The following is a 15,045-nucleotide window of genomic DNA, read 5'->3' on the forward strand; positions in this document are numbered from 1 at the left end:
CTTAGCCGCTTCGTGAATCCTTCCTTGTTAATGATTTTGTTTAGTCTAACCTCCTTGGAGGGCTGAACTTTTTCAGCATGTTGGTATTTGTTCAGAGAAGCAGAGCGCTCTTAGCCTGGTCTCCTTTATCAAGAGTTGGAACTTTATTTTTGTTATTCGTGCCTGTATATCCTTAAATTCTAGACACGGGCCATAAGGAGCCTGTGCTTATTCAGAGACTAGGGACTGATTTTGTGTGTGGCTTATCATTGGGTAGAGTGATCTGTTAGTGTTTTTCTACAACTGCCAAGTAGATTCATTTTAGAGTGTATGTCTGGAAAGTTTAAATGTGATTGTTTAGAGGGGTATGATTTTGAGAGAGTTCTGATTCGAAATTTGGTCTTTATTCTCTTGGTAATCATTTAGTTATTGAAAGCCAATGTACATACTGTTTTTTAGGCATTGTTTTTAGTTACCACTTTTCTTTCTTTGAGACATTAATTTTGCTTACACATCTGGTGGTTGACAAGGAGCACTTTAAATTTCAGGTTCTCTCAGCACACAGTGTGACAGCTACGGCCGATGTAGCTGTAAGCCAGGAGTGATGGGGGACAAGTGTGACCGTTGCCAGCCTGGGTACCATTCTCTCACTGAGGCTGGATGCAGGTGAGATTTTTTTGAAGGAAGCAGAACCCCCCTTAAAAGGTAGTCGATTCTTCATACTAGATCTTATGGCTTATCAACAGCAGTTTAAACATTGAGCCCTGCAATAATTGTCATCAAGATTTAAGGCTTCTAACTGTAACGATGATCCAACATTGTCTCGTACAGAGATTAAGCAGAGTCTTCAATGTCTAAATGCGATGGGTATCCTTGATTGAAACCGAATCCAACTATAAAAGTGACTGTAGGATTCACTTTTTATGTATTCCTTTTTTAAAAGGTCTAATAACATGGAAAACGAAAATTGACTTTGAGCAGAATTTCTTTATCCTTTCTCTTATTTCATGGTTTTACTCCATTCTCCATCCAATAGGCCATGCTCTTGTAATCCTTCTGGCAGCACAGATGAATGTAATGTTGAAACAGGAAGATGTGTTTGCAAAGACAATGTCGAAGGCTTCAATTGTGAGAGGTATCGGATTCTTTCTTTAGTTTTATCCTGTCTTCTCGGTTTTCATATTTCAAATACAAAAAATAGCTGATTGTATCTTAATCTCTTTCAGATGCAAACCTGGATTTTTTAACCTGGAATCATCTAATCCTAGGGGTTGCACACCCTGCTTCTGCTTTGGGCATTCCTCTGTCTGTACAAATGCTCTTGGCTACAGTGTTTATTCTATAACGTCCACCTTTCAGATTGGTAAAGTAGACCTTTCCTCTGGCCCCTAGAATTGTGAGATTAGACTTACAGTATTAAAAAAAAAATTTAGTAGCTCTTGGGAGCTCCTGTTGTGGTGGAGCAGAAATGAATCCGACTAGTATCCGTGAGGACGGAGGTTCGAGCCCTGGCCTTGCTCAGTGGGTCGGGGATCCGGTATTGCCGTGAGCTGTGGTGTAGGTCGCAGATGCAGCTCAGATCCAGTGTTGCTGTGGCTGTGGTGTAGGCCGGCAGCTGTAGCTCCGATTTGACTACTAGCCTGGGAACTTCCATATGCTGCAGGTGTGGCCCTAAAAAACAAACGAACAAAAAAACAAAAAAAAAAAAAAAGAAAGAAAAATGTAACTCTTTGATGAGTTTTCCATGGTATCAGCACTTTACCAATGATTTTTGTTTGGCTTTTTAATTAAATGAAGACATATATAAGTGGTTTTAGAAGGTACCAAAGTACCGAGAAATGAATGTTATATAAAATAAAAGCAAAATATAGCTTAAGGGATATAACATATATATATATATGCTGTTGTGGCCTCCATTTATTCAAAAACTTTTATTGATTACTTTCTATATAGTTTGTGGTATATAAAGAACCCGAATTCAGGGTGTTTACAAGATAACGGCCCTTGTGCTTTCATCCTCTGCTTGCAGATGAGGATGGGTGGCGAGCAGAACAAAGGGATGGCTCTGAAGCATCACTCGAGTGGTCCTCTGAGAGGCAGGATATCGCCGTCATCTCAGATAGCTACTTTCCTAGGTACTTCATTGCTCCTGGTAAGTAAGGCTCGGAAGCGGTCTGGCTTGTTGTGTGCTCCTGTTTATTCGTCCTCTCACGTTCTTGCTCTCCCTTGTGTCTGCTTTCCAGCAAAATTCTTGGGCAAGCAGGTGTTGAGCTATGGTCAGAACCTCTCCTTCTCCTTTCGCGTGGACAGGCGAGACACTCGCCTGTCTGCAGAAGATCTGGTGCTAGAGGGAGCTGGCTTAAGAGTGGCTGTGCCCTTGATCGCTCAGGGCAATTCCTATCCCAGTGAGACCACTGTGAAATACGTCTTCAGGTAAGACAGTTTTGTTTGTAAAATATGACTTGACCACAATTCTAGAAGTGGTTTCTTTATCTAAGCTCATCAGGCTTCAAGGTATGTATTGAAGACAAACCTCTGGGCTCTCAAGGTGACTTTGCAAAAGGGAAGCTTCCCTTTGTGTACCTGGACCCTTTCCAGTTGTGCTGTCAACAGACTCATTTCTGACTGGTTAGATTGGCAGAGCAATGCATTGCGGGTGGCATAAGTGAATAAGAAGAGCTTTCTCAGCACCCAGAATTGTCCTTACAGAGGTTAATGTGCCTCTTCCTTTTTCTCTAGGCTCCACGAAGCAACAGATTACCCTTGGAGGCCTACTCTTACCCCTTTTGAATTTCAGAAACTCCTAAACAATTTGACCTCTCTCAAGATCCGTGGGACATACAGTGAAAGAAGTAAGTTATAATTTAAAGAGACTCGTTGAAGAAGGTAATTAGGTAGAGGGATCCATAATCAAAAGTTTACCTTGAAAGTCCTAATACTATAACACTGATCCCAAAGAAGTGGTATAAACTTCCTCATTACACGTAATTGTGTAAGAAAATAATGTATTTTAAAGTACTTTTAAGGACCTGGAGAAAATTAGCCAAAATTAGTCAATAGTATTCTTTCATAATGACTAAGCCTGTTGAAGTTGCATTATATATAATTAGATTCTTCTGAGAACCTCAAATATAATTCTACTGGCTCATGGCACTTAACCTTCACTTCTTTTTATTTCTTGCTGTGTAATTATCAAGCCCTTTTAACTAAATTGGCTAAATTATGAAAAGTTAAAAATTACTGATTGAGCATTTGTTATCATTTTAGATAAACAAAGCTGTTTTTAAGTGTGCCTGTAAAATTTTTTTCCTCTAAATTTTTTTTTAATGAGGACTTGTTTCTGTAGGAAGGTAAAGCCTTCTGGGGAATAGGAATCAGAGTGGTGGTATGGTGTTGGAAGTGGCATCAGCAGTTTGGATGATTTTGAGATTCTCAAATATCCAGAAGAAAAGGTTTTATAAGTCATTGGAAATGTGGATATGGCTTAGGAAGAAGCTGGAACTGGAGATCTAGAATCAGAGGGTTGCAAGTGTATAGGCAATAACTTCTCAACTTGGAAATAGGACCAAAAGTATAGAGAAAAGAAGATGCAATCCTGGAAACAGTTATTGAAGGACCATGGCCTGAAAGTCAAAAGAGAAAAAGAGTTTTAAGGAAAAGGAACAATTAACAGGATTGGAAAGATAGTCCCATTGGATTTTGGTTTGGAGGTCACTAAAGAATCATTGATAAGGACTTTTTTTATAAAGAAGTGTTGACACTGAAGTTACGTTAAGTAAATTTCAAGCTTAAAATAAAGGATATTCTTTCAAGAAGTTCAGCACTGAGGCGAGGGAAAGGCATGGACTATAATTTGGAAGTCGGGACAAGTGAAGGAAGAGTGCTTTTAGGATGGGGAGACTTCATGTTTGGAGTAGGAAGCACATTAACAAGGAAGATGTATCTCATGATCTAATTGTTGGAAAAAAACCAATAAATCTATTAAAAGTTAACTAAGTTCAAGGCAGTAGTAGAAGAGATGCCCTTTAGCTTCTGGTTGTCAGTTTCTAAGAATTACATAAACAGCAAGTGATGTTTCATAGCATGGGAAAATGCTCTTGAAAGACAAGACTGCAAGAGACGGGAGTGGAATGGACATTAAAGGGAAATATGATGATGTAACCAAAATTGCGTCTACCATAGGACCTTTCTGCTGCTGAGCCTCTCTTGTGCACTTGTAGTTTGGATGAACCTCTGGGCTAAGCTAGTATAAGGCCTTCTCTGCTTTTATTTTCTTCTGGAAACAGGAAAGCATTGCGATAGATGGCATGATAGCTTTGGGATAATTCCGTATTTGTCAAAGCAGTCCTGATTATTAGAGCTAGTTTACTTATTTTTGCAGTTTTATGCAAAATAAACTGCGACGAGTTGCAGTCGACAGGTGCTCTCCCTGCCGTCTTGTCCTTGCTTGAATTCTACCATCATTGCCTGCTTCTGTGGCAAAAGAACAATCATGGCTTAATGGCTACAGATTCAACCTCTTCTTATTCCCATATTCTTATTTTTATCTTCTCTGGCCCCAGATTGTTGCCCCCTGCTTTTCATTTTTCACATTGGCGATTGGCAGAACTGTAAAATCCAGCAAATCTGAATGTCCACACACGTGTGTGTCTGTGTTTAAAAAAAAATACATGTTCGGAGTTCCCATCGTGGCTCAGTGGAAACGAATCTGACTAGGAACCATGAGGTTGCAGGTTCGATCCCTGGCCTCTCTCAGTGGGTTAAGGATCTGGCATTGCCCTGAGCTATGGTGTAGGTCACAGACGAGGCTCAGATCTGCTGTGGCTGTGGCTGTGGCTGTGGCTGTGGCTGTGCTGTAGGCCAGCAAGCTGCAGCTCTGATTTGACCCGTAGCCTGGGAACCTCCATGTGCTGTGCGTGCGGCCCTAAAAAGCAAAAAAAATAAAGAAGTAAAATAAATAAAAAAACATGTTCACTCTACTACATTCCGGATACTTAGCACCAGGTACCACATGACTGTTCTAAATGCTATTTTCTAGTTATCATCTCCAGTAGATAAATTAAACTAATGGTTGATTGTCTCTGAAATTTGTGGTCTGGTTACTCTCTAGCATTATTGACTTTTCGTGAGCTTTTGGAAAACGGAAGCCAGTTCAGTGATCTGCTTTTCCACACCACACACAGGTGCTGGCTATTTGGATGATGTCACCCTGGCGAGCGCTCGTCCTGGGCCTGGGGTCCCTGCAACCTGGGTGGAATCCTGCACCTGTCCCGTGGGATACGGAGGGCAGTTTTGTGAGATGTGCCTCTCAGGTTACAGAAGAGAAACTCCGAGTCTTGGGCCATACAGTCCTTGCGTGCTTTGTACCTGCAATGGGCACAGTGAGACCTGTGACCCCGAGACAGGTGAGAGGATGGTCTTTGGGGGCTGCTCGGCCTGAATTCTCTCTGGCGGGTGGGGAGGAAATGCCCTTGGTCTCATTTGCTTTCACACTCACCTGTTTGCTCACACCTGCTCTCCAAATAGGTGTTTGTAACTGCAGAGACAACACAGCCGGGCCCCACTGTGAGAAGTGTAGTGACGGGTACTATGGCGATTCCACCGTGGGCACCTCCTCTGATTGCCAGCCCTGTCCATGTCCTGGGGGCTCCAGTTGTGCTGTTGTCCCTAAGACACAGGAGGTGGTGTGCACCAACTGTCCTACTGGTACCACCGGTAAGTCTGCGCTTTCCGTAAAAACACCTTGGGAAGAAGGGTTTTGGAGGGTTTGGGATTTTCTTGTTTGCTTCCATGAGTTTTCCCAGTAGGCGGAAGTTTGGTAGGAGACAGGCTTATCACAGATTCAGAAAATGCATACCAGATCCTAACAATAGCTAACGTATTAATGGCCAGGTGGTTTGCTCGTTTATTTCTTCATTCATTCATTCATTCATTCGTTCATTTATATGGCTGCACCTGCAGCATATGGAAGTTCCCAGGCTAGGGGTTGCGTTGGAACTACAGCACCACCGGATCTGAGCTGCATCTGCAACTTATGCCGCAGCTTGCTGCAGTGCTGGATCTTTAACCCACTGAGTGAGGTTAGGAATGGAACCTGCCTCCTCGCAGACAGTATGTAGGGTTCTTAACCCACTGACCCACTATGGGAACTCCTCTAAGCACTTTAACATGTACTGCCTCACAAATCCTCACAACACTCTGAGGTAGCTCCTTGTATTATCCCCAGGTCACAGCCAAGAAAACTGAGCCCCTGGTACACTAATTTACACATCCAAGGCTGCATGGCTAGTCATTGGAGGAGCTGGAATTTCAACCCAGGCATTCTGGCTCCAACAATGATCACCACAGTATACTCTCCCTTATAAGATGAGAATCAAAACTTGGTTTTTAGTTTTGAGGCTGCCTGGGATTCTTGATGTAAAGTGGTAATTTTAAAATTCTTTAAATTTTTTTTTCTCTAAACAGTCCTTTCAGTATATCAGAGGCCATCACATTTAGTTGGGGGAAAAAATATTTTTATGGTTTTGGATAGATCTTTGTTCCCATTCTCTGAGCTTCTTTCTTTTTGATAAGAGTGTTAAACTTGGAGTTCCTGTTGTGGCTCAGCGGTAATGAACCTGGCTAGTATCCATGAGGACTTGGGTTCAGTCCCTGGCCCTGCTCAGTGGGTTATGGATCTGGGATGGGGGAAGCTGTGGTGTAGGTTGCAGATGCGGCTTGTATCCCATGTTGCTATGGATGTGGTGTAGGGCAGGAGCTGTAGATCCTATTCAACCTCTGGCCTGGGAAATATGCCGTAGAGGCAGCCCTAAAAAGACAAAAAAATTTTTTTTTTAAATTCCAATCAGGATTAGGAGTACCCAACATAGTACGTGGTCCACAGAGTTCAATAATAGGAATTAGGGAGTTCCCGTTGCGGCACAGCAGAAATGAATCTAATATCTATGAGGATGCAGGTTCGATCCCTGGCCTTGCTCAGTGGGTTAAGGATCTGACATTGCCGTGAGTTGTGGTGTAGGTCACAGACGGGGCTCAGATCCCCCGATGCTGTGGCTGTGGTGTAGGCCAGCAGCTGTAGCTCCGATTGGACCCCTGGCCTGGTAACTTCCATATGCTGCAAGTGTGGCCCTAAAAAGCAAAATGTGTATGTATGTATGTATGTATATGTATGTGTATACACATATACACACATATACACACACATACACACATACATACACACACATATACACATATATACACACCTACACACATATATACACACCTACACATATATATACACAGATACACACATATATACACACACACATATACACACATACACACCTACACACATATATACACACATATACACACCTACACACATACATACACACATACGCAACTACACACATATATACACACATACACACATATATACACACATACACACATATATACATATATACACATATACACACATATATACACACACACACACACACACATATACACACCTACACACATATATACACACCTACACACATATATACACACCTACACACATATACACACACATACACACATAAAGAGGCTAGGAAAGATCTAGTTTTATATATATATATATATATATATATATATATAGATAGATAGATAGATATTTATATATCTCTAGGAGCTGCCTGGGCTGACTGACCGAGGAGACTGCGGCTCACTGGTGACCACTCCCTTTCTTCCGTGGATTTTAGCCTCCACGTAATGGAGAGGTTCCGGTCAGGCTTCTGATACAGCCTTCGACTCCATCACAGGCTCTCTGTTCAAAAGATCATGCTACAGAGCATGAATATAAGTAAACAAGCCAAAACATTGAGCTCATAATCTCTATGTCTCCTCTCTCTTCAGAACATTCTTTTAGTTGTGGGGCAACCTTGAAACACGCCACCTGCCTTCCCCTTCCCCCTTGACTCCACTGCCCAGTGCAAGGGCAGTGCCACACAGAGAGGGCCAGTCCTTTGCTTAAGGTAGTTGAGAAAATAAAGAGTGGAAGTTAGTGTAGAATTTCGTGTTTTTGACATTTTTCTCCTATTTTTTAAACAGCGGCCCCACAGAGTCTCTTGCATGCAGATGTCTCCAGCCTCGTTTCCCTCGCCCCCGCCGCAGCACCATGCCCTCTGCTCCAGCCCTCCTGGGCTTCTTGTGCCCGCAGCTGGCCAGCCACATGCTCTTCTCTTTCGTTAGAGCGCTTCCCTGCCTCTCCTGCCCAGATCGCACTTCCTCAGCCACCTCCCGTCTCTTCTGTGGGGTTGGGTTGAAACTTCCCCGGGATGGTTTTCTCAGTGAACCCTCCCTGCCCTTCTGCCCCCGATTCTCAGGACCCTTCTCTCTGCTGCCACAGCACAGTGGGACGTCTCCCACGGGCAGTGCCTACTCTCAGAAGTACTTCATAGAATGTTTTGATGAGAGACTTCTCTGTCCACTCTGTGGTTTCACCGAGGATCCTGCCGCTAAACCGTTAAGCGTGGTGGGGTGGTTCTCATGTCTGCATTAAATATTACAAGTGGTAAAATGAAACCGGGATGCTTATGGAGAGCTGGAGTAACATCTCAGAAAATGTCATAAACGTGTTCACTAATCAGATGTTTCTCACCAAAGGTTTGTGAAACAGGCCAGTCGACCTTTGAACAGCGCGGGTTGGAACTGCACAAGTTAACGTGTATACAGATCTTTTCAGTAGGAAATGCCTCAGTGCTGCAGTCCATGGTTGCCTGAATCCATGGGTGGGGGATCACAAATACAGAGGAACAGGGTTAGGAGGCTGGCCAGCTATAAATTATATGCAGATTTCTGGCTGTGCAGAGGGGTTCCGTCAACCCCCGCGTTCATCAAGGGTCAACGGTATTTGTTTTGTGAGTTATCAGTCACCTGGCTTGAAGGGATTGCTCTCTAGCAGTTCTTAAGGATGCTAATTAGGATGTAGAGGTCTGCATGAAAACAGCACAGACCCTGTAAAAAATAAGGCCATCACTCTTTACTTTCCTATGTGCTGCCTTACTTCTTTTCACAGCACTTTGTAGCTACTTGATATTTTTATGTGTATTTATTTGTTTATTGCCTATCTTCCCCCGTCCACCCCCAGCTGGAGCTCCTTGAGAGTAGGGACTTCTGTCTGTTTTATTCGCTTTTATATCCCTAACACCCAGAATAGTGTTTGGCATGTGTATTTGTTGAGTGCACACAAATGTTTATTGAATAAATGAACAGAGTTTGCAGACACAAAGTAAGATGTTCCTCACTTAGAAACTGATGGTGGTCCCTGAAATCTCCATGTGTGGCTACGCTTCTGTATGTAATTTAGTATTTAAAACAATCCTATGATATCTTTTTTTTCAACAAAATTGTTGAGTGCGTGCCTTTGGGAATATGACGACGGGTAAAGGATAGTCCTTACTCGTTGAGGTCTTAAAGTGTGGAGCAAAGCACAGATCATTTTAATGCAGTGTGGTTGGTTCAGTAAAGGAACACGCACAGGAATGCCAAAGGGGAAGAAAGCAAGACACCTCTCCCAGTGCAGGAGGGATAATAAGGAAAATCAAGAAGACGTTTAGAGGACTAAAAGAAGTCTGTAACTTGCCCAAAGTCATGTAAGTGGTACAGCCAGACTTGAACCTGTACTCAGCGACGAAGGGGTAGACTAGCGGTGGCTGGGGAAGATGTTCTGCGGTAAGAGCATTTCATGGGCTATCATGTAGCTCTGTGTTAGGTTTGCTAGCAGATTTTTAAATTGTTTTACTCAAAGGTTTTGAGACATATTAAATATGGATCATATCTAGGCTAGTCGGACTCTCTGATGAAAAAGCAGAACTGAAATGCTGTCTTAGTCCGAGTCTGGAGAAGGCTCTTGGGCGAGGGTCTGCAAACTCTTTCCATCAGAGGCAAGAAGGGCCCCGAGCTTCCTATCCTCTCTTAACCTCTTATTTCTTTGCCTCCTGCCCCAGCCCCAGACGCATTTTATATCCTCTCATCAGTGGTTTCTGCTTGCCAGATGCAGTGGTCAGCTTGCAGTCCTCATCTGACCTTGACTCTCGGCAACACTGGACGCCATTGACACCTCACTTTGCTCCAAACGTTTTCTCCTCTTGCTTTTTGTGACACTCCCTCTCCTTGGTTTTCCTTCATTCATCTCTTCTTCTCTCCTCCTGGGTTTGCTCACTTCTTTTTCTCAACCCCAGGCTTTCTTGTTAACTTTATTTTCTCTTCTGAGGTGAGCACATCCTCAGGCTTCAAAAGCCCCTCTGTGCTTACAACTGCAGAATCCGTGTCTTCAGCCCAGACCTCATTCTCCTGAGCACCAGTTACTACTTGCCACCCGCACTTGACTGGTGGGCTGGAAGCCTTCCCTCTGCCCCACCGTCTGCACTCTTTATCCTTCCCCACCCTGAGGAGGCCTGTTGCAAACGGCCACCTCCATCTGGGTGCAGGTGCTGGGAAGCACCTAGGAGATCGGAGAGATGAAGAGGCAGAGTGTGCATTCCAAGGCCCCTTCTCTGTAGGGTCCTTGTGGTTTGGGGACCTTATCAAAGTTCTCAGCTCCTGGCAGGTGGCTTTCTCCAAACAGCTCTTTCTAATAAAATTAGAAATTCTCAGATTCTGGTCACTGCTCCCTGCACCCACCCCTGAGGCCGAGGTTACAGAGCCCAGCAGTCTCTATGCCAGGAGCTACGTTCTCCTTGTGATGTCCCCCCATTCTCCCCTTCCTTCTGGGGATAGTATCTTTATGAACTCGCCTTACGTCTGGCTAACTGGAATGTGTCAAATATTCTCGGTTGTGATCTTGATACAGATGGCTAAGGGAATTTCAAATTGAAGCAAATCCAAGCCAGATGTTTGGCCTTCTCCAGCCCTAACCCTATTCCTTCCCCAATCTTGTTCATCTCAATAAAAGCACTGCCATCCACCTAATTGCTCAGACTAAAACCTTAGGCTTATCTTTGATTCCTCTCTCTGGAGCAGTCAGCCAGCCCTTGTGACTGACTGTCTCTCAAACCTGACTAATCTTGCCACTTCAGCTGCCACCAGCTAGGTCTACACCACTGTCATCTCTCACCTGAAACAGCCTCCTGACTTGTCTCGCTGCTTCACTCTGTGCTCCTGTAATCCATTCTCCATAGAGCAGCCAGAATAATCCTTTTAAAATGTAAAAATCAGATCCCATCACTTTATAGGCCCTCTAATAGCATCTCACTGCACCTTAAACTCATTTTCCTTACTGTGGCTTACATGGGTGGCTCTTACTGCTTCTACAAGCCCATCTTGCTTTTCTGGAACATTCTTCCCTTGGTTATTATCATGGCCCTTTTCTCGTGACTTTCCACTGTCATCCCAAACGTCTCCTCTTACAGAGGCTTTCTTTAACCACCCAAGGTATATAGTGGCCCTCACCTTGTCACTTCTGTCATGGTTTCTGTTTTGTTTGACGTTGTTACGCACGTCCCTATCTGAGGTGATTTTATTTATTTATCTATCTGCGGACTGTCTCCCCCAACGGCAGCATAAGCTTTGTCAGAGCAGAGACCTCATCCACCCTGTTCACCACACCACCCTGACAACCCGGAACCGTGCCTACATGTGCTAGATGCTCTCTGTCTGTGAGATGGATAAATGAACAGTTCCTTCCAAGGGTTTAGGCTAATTCAGGCCCACTTGGCTCCAAAGATACCAAGAATACACCGTGAGCTGGTAATGATGGGAAAGTGGGAAGAGTGAGGAGTAGTGAGTTTAGTACGGCGGGAAGAGCCCTGAATTCCACCTTTGACTCTTTTCCAATCAGCTGTTTGGCTGGGGGCACATTGCTCAGCCTGTCTGTTGGCTTGGCTGTAGTAGAAGCAGCACATGATGGCGTCCCAGGTCTCGCCTGTGCCCGCTGACACTGCGCAAACAAGGAGTAGCCCCTGCCCTTTATTTTTTATTTTTTTAAATTTATTTATTTATTTTTGTCTTTTTGCCTTTTCTTGGGCCGCTCCCGCGGCATATGGAGGTTCCCAGGCTAGGGGTCGAATCGGAGCTGGAGCCACTGGCCTACGCCAGAGCCACAGCAACGCAGGATCCTAGCCGCGTCTGCAGCCTACACCACAGCTCACGGCAACGCCAGATCCTTAACCCACTGAGCAAGGGCAGGGACTGAACCCACAACCTCATGGTTCCTAGTCGGATTCGTTAACCACTGCGCCACGACGGGAACTCCTGCCCTTTATTTTTTAAGAGCATGATCCTGCTCACCCTGATGTTTAAGAAATTTGTGGTATCAAGCGTCATCCTTCATTTTCTTCATAGTATCCACAAAACCAAACATAGATGAATGTGCCAGCCCTCGGGACTGGAGGGGTTAATAAACCCTGAGCCGGACTCCTTTACAAAGCACTCTGAGTGCATGATTGCAGTTCATCCTCAAAGCAAGCGAAGTGAAGCAGGCAGAGCAGATGCTATCTTTCTAATAGCGGAGTGGAGGTGTGTCCACGGTTACTCTGTTGGTCTAGCACCACGCCAGGACTGCAGCCCAGGTCCTCTGCTCTCCTAGGCTGGTGCCACATCTGCTGCACCATGTTCCCTTGCATCTGATGGTTCCTCCAGACTATTTGTAACAGTAGCACTGGAAACGTCAAAGACCTTTTGTTCATGACACCCAATTGTCTCATCCCCAGGTAAGAGATGTGAGCTCTGTGATGATGGCTACTTTGGAGACCCTCTGGGTAGGAATGGCCCTGTGAGGCTCTGCCGCCTGTGCCAGTGCAATGACAACATCGATCCCAATGCAGTTGGAAACTGCAACCGCTTGACGGGAGAATGCTTGAAGTGCATCTACAACACAGCTGGCTTCTATTGTGACCGGTGCAAAGACGGATTTTTTGGAAACCCCCTGGCTCCCAATCCCGCAGACAAATGCAAAGGTGATCAGCCATTGGCCAAATTCTGTCACAGCTAAACTCATTCATTCGGAGAATGCATTGCATAACCTCTTTAAATATTTACAGCTACTTGGTCTACCACAGTACTGTTCAATAGAATTATAGTGTGAACCACTTATGTAATTTAAATTTTTCTAGTAGACACTGTAAAATAAATAGGTGAAATTGATTTTACTTAACCTCATATGTGTAACGTATTATCATCTCGACAAGTAATCAATAAGAAATTGTTGAGATGTATGATTTTTTTTTCCACGCCACATCTTCAAAATCTAGTGTGTGTTTCACATTTTCAGCACATCTGCATGCAGACCAGCCGCATTTCAAGTGCTCAGTAGCCGCTACAGGTGACCAGTGGCTACTGTGTTGGGATGTGCAAGTCTAAAGAACCTATTTGTATTGCTTTTACCTGAGTAGGTGATTTGCCTCTTTTGCTGTCCCCGTCTTCCTGTCATAGCCTGTGACTGTAACCCCTATGGGACCGTAAAGCAACAGAGCAGCTGCAACCCTGTGACCGGGCAGTGCGAGTGTCTGCCTCACGTGACCGGCCGGGACTGCGGAGCTTGTGACCCTGGATTCTACAACCTGCAGAGCGGGCAGGGCTGCAAGAGGTAAGACGGCGGGTGCCTCGGGTACCAGGAGTCTTTGCTGCTTTATTGTCAGAGATGAATTTTTAGAAGTTAAATTTCATGGTCGTCTTGGCTTTTGTTCAGGAATTATTTGCGTGCCTGTCACGGGCAAGGCGCCCTTTGGAGGCAGTGCTGGAGGGCTGTAATGAAGTAATGGGAGAAAAGAGTGGAATGCAGTGGCCCCAGCTGTGTCAGAGTCACACAAGCAACGTTTTTTTAAAAATACAAATTACACAGTCCTTTCTGAAATGCTTAGAATCAGACCGTCTAGGGTTGCAGTGGTGTGGGAATTCCTCTCTGCAGAGCTTCTGTTCAGTGCCCGTGTGGTGCCAGATCGGAGAGCGGCAGGTAGTGGTTTCTGCAGTGGGATAACCGTCTTTGTGAGGGTTGGGTTAGAAAATGAGCTTCTGAATAGAACTCATGAAAATGATTTGAACCCGAGGGGCTTCGTAACCTTTAACATTTGTCTTAATAGCCCGTAACATTCTGTTTTCTCATGCAAACTACATCAGTCCTGTGCCAAAAGAAAAAAAGACAGGTTTGCTTAAATTCCATCTTTCTTACCTGAGAAATGTCATGGGTTTCATTTTCAGGTGTGAGTGCCATGCCTTGGGTTCCACCAATGGACAGTGTGACGTCCACACTGGCCAGTGTGAGTGCCAGCCTGGCATCACTGGCCAGCACTGTGAGCGCTGCGAGGTCAACCACTTTGGGTTTGGACCTGAAGGCTGCAAACGTAAGGGGCGCTGGTGGCTTAGAACTCTCTGTTCCCTCTAGTTCCAGTTAGAAGTGTTAAGTCCTGAAAGCGCTCTGACACCTCCCCTCCGGCCACACAGCCCACAGTCAGAGCTGTACCCAGAGCATCCCAGAGGCTTTACTCAAGGAATATTAACCATTTCTAAAACTCAGAGCGCTGGAAACCTCACTCGTTTCTTCTCAGCCGCACTATTTGCATCTTCTTTTATAGTATTTCTGAGTCTTCTTTTTTCTAGCCTTTCGTTTTTCTGAATAATTGCCCTTTGATTACCGAGCTTTCCCCCGGGCTTAATGAAAGGTTTTAATTGATCACATGCTTAGTGCGGATAATGAAACGAGGGATTCTGCTCCTATGAGTTTGTTGACTTACTCGCTGCAGTTGCTTCCCGCCCTTGGGGCCCTTTTGGTGCAGTGACACGGCCACATCTGCTGCTCCTTGGCATAAACACTCGCCTGGAATTAGGCCGTGGAGCAGTTTGGGGTTTTGCTTTCTGAATTCCTTCATCTCTCCTGTGGAATGTAACATGTCACTGGCTCTGTTCAGAGAACAAAGTGAGTAAACAAACTATAAAATAATCCAAAATCGGCATGGGCATGTGGGCTTTCTCGTTCCTTAGTAAGAGAAAAATTAAGCAGTGGAGAGATGCAGGGAGAGATGAATTCTCGAAGTGCGCAAAACTAATTTCTGTAATTATTTAATCACCTGAACTGTGCCTCCGCCAAAGGATGCTCATTTTACT

General features: G+C 44.6%; 1 protein-coding gene across 3 annotated transcripts in view; it reads left to right on the forward strand.

The window, feature by feature from the left end:
• The window catches only part of LAMC1 (laminin subunit gamma 1), a 122,873-nt gene that overhangs the window by 87,014 nt on the left and 20,814 nt on the right, over positions 1 to 15,045 (forward strand). For 2 of the 3 annotated variants that reach the window (XR_014814289.1, NM_001271715.1), the window contains 11 exon segments: positions 528 to 645; positions 1,016 to 1,114; positions 1,206 to 1,342; positions 2,009 to 2,131; positions 2,223 to 2,412; positions 2,719 to 2,831; positions 5,163 to 5,384; positions 5,506 to 5,694; positions 12,657 to 12,902; positions 13,378 to 13,531; positions 14,143 to 14,285. Coding sequence is in view for 1 of the 3 variants with exons in the window: in NM_001271715.1 (NP_001258644.1) it covers positions 528 to 645; positions 1,016 to 1,114; positions 1,206 to 1,342; positions 2,009 to 2,131; positions 2,223 to 2,412; positions 2,719 to 2,831; positions 5,163 to 5,384; positions 5,506 to 5,694; positions 12,657 to 12,902; positions 13,378 to 13,531; positions 14,143 to 14,285 (1,734 nt within the window). In the remaining 2 variants the exon portion in view is untranslated. 3 annotated transcript variants of the gene reach the window in all.

The sequence above is a fragment of the Sus scrofa genome, chromosome 9 (genome assembly GCF_054392235.1).
Source record: "Sus scrofa isolate SSC_HxYL_T2T_F1_AM1 chromosome 9, Sscrofa_HxYL_maternal_Yorkshire_Landrace_v2.0, whole genome shotgun sequence".
In the NCBI taxonomy this organism is placed as follows: Eukaryota; Metazoa; Chordata; class Mammalia; order Artiodactyla; family Suidae; genus Sus; species Sus scrofa.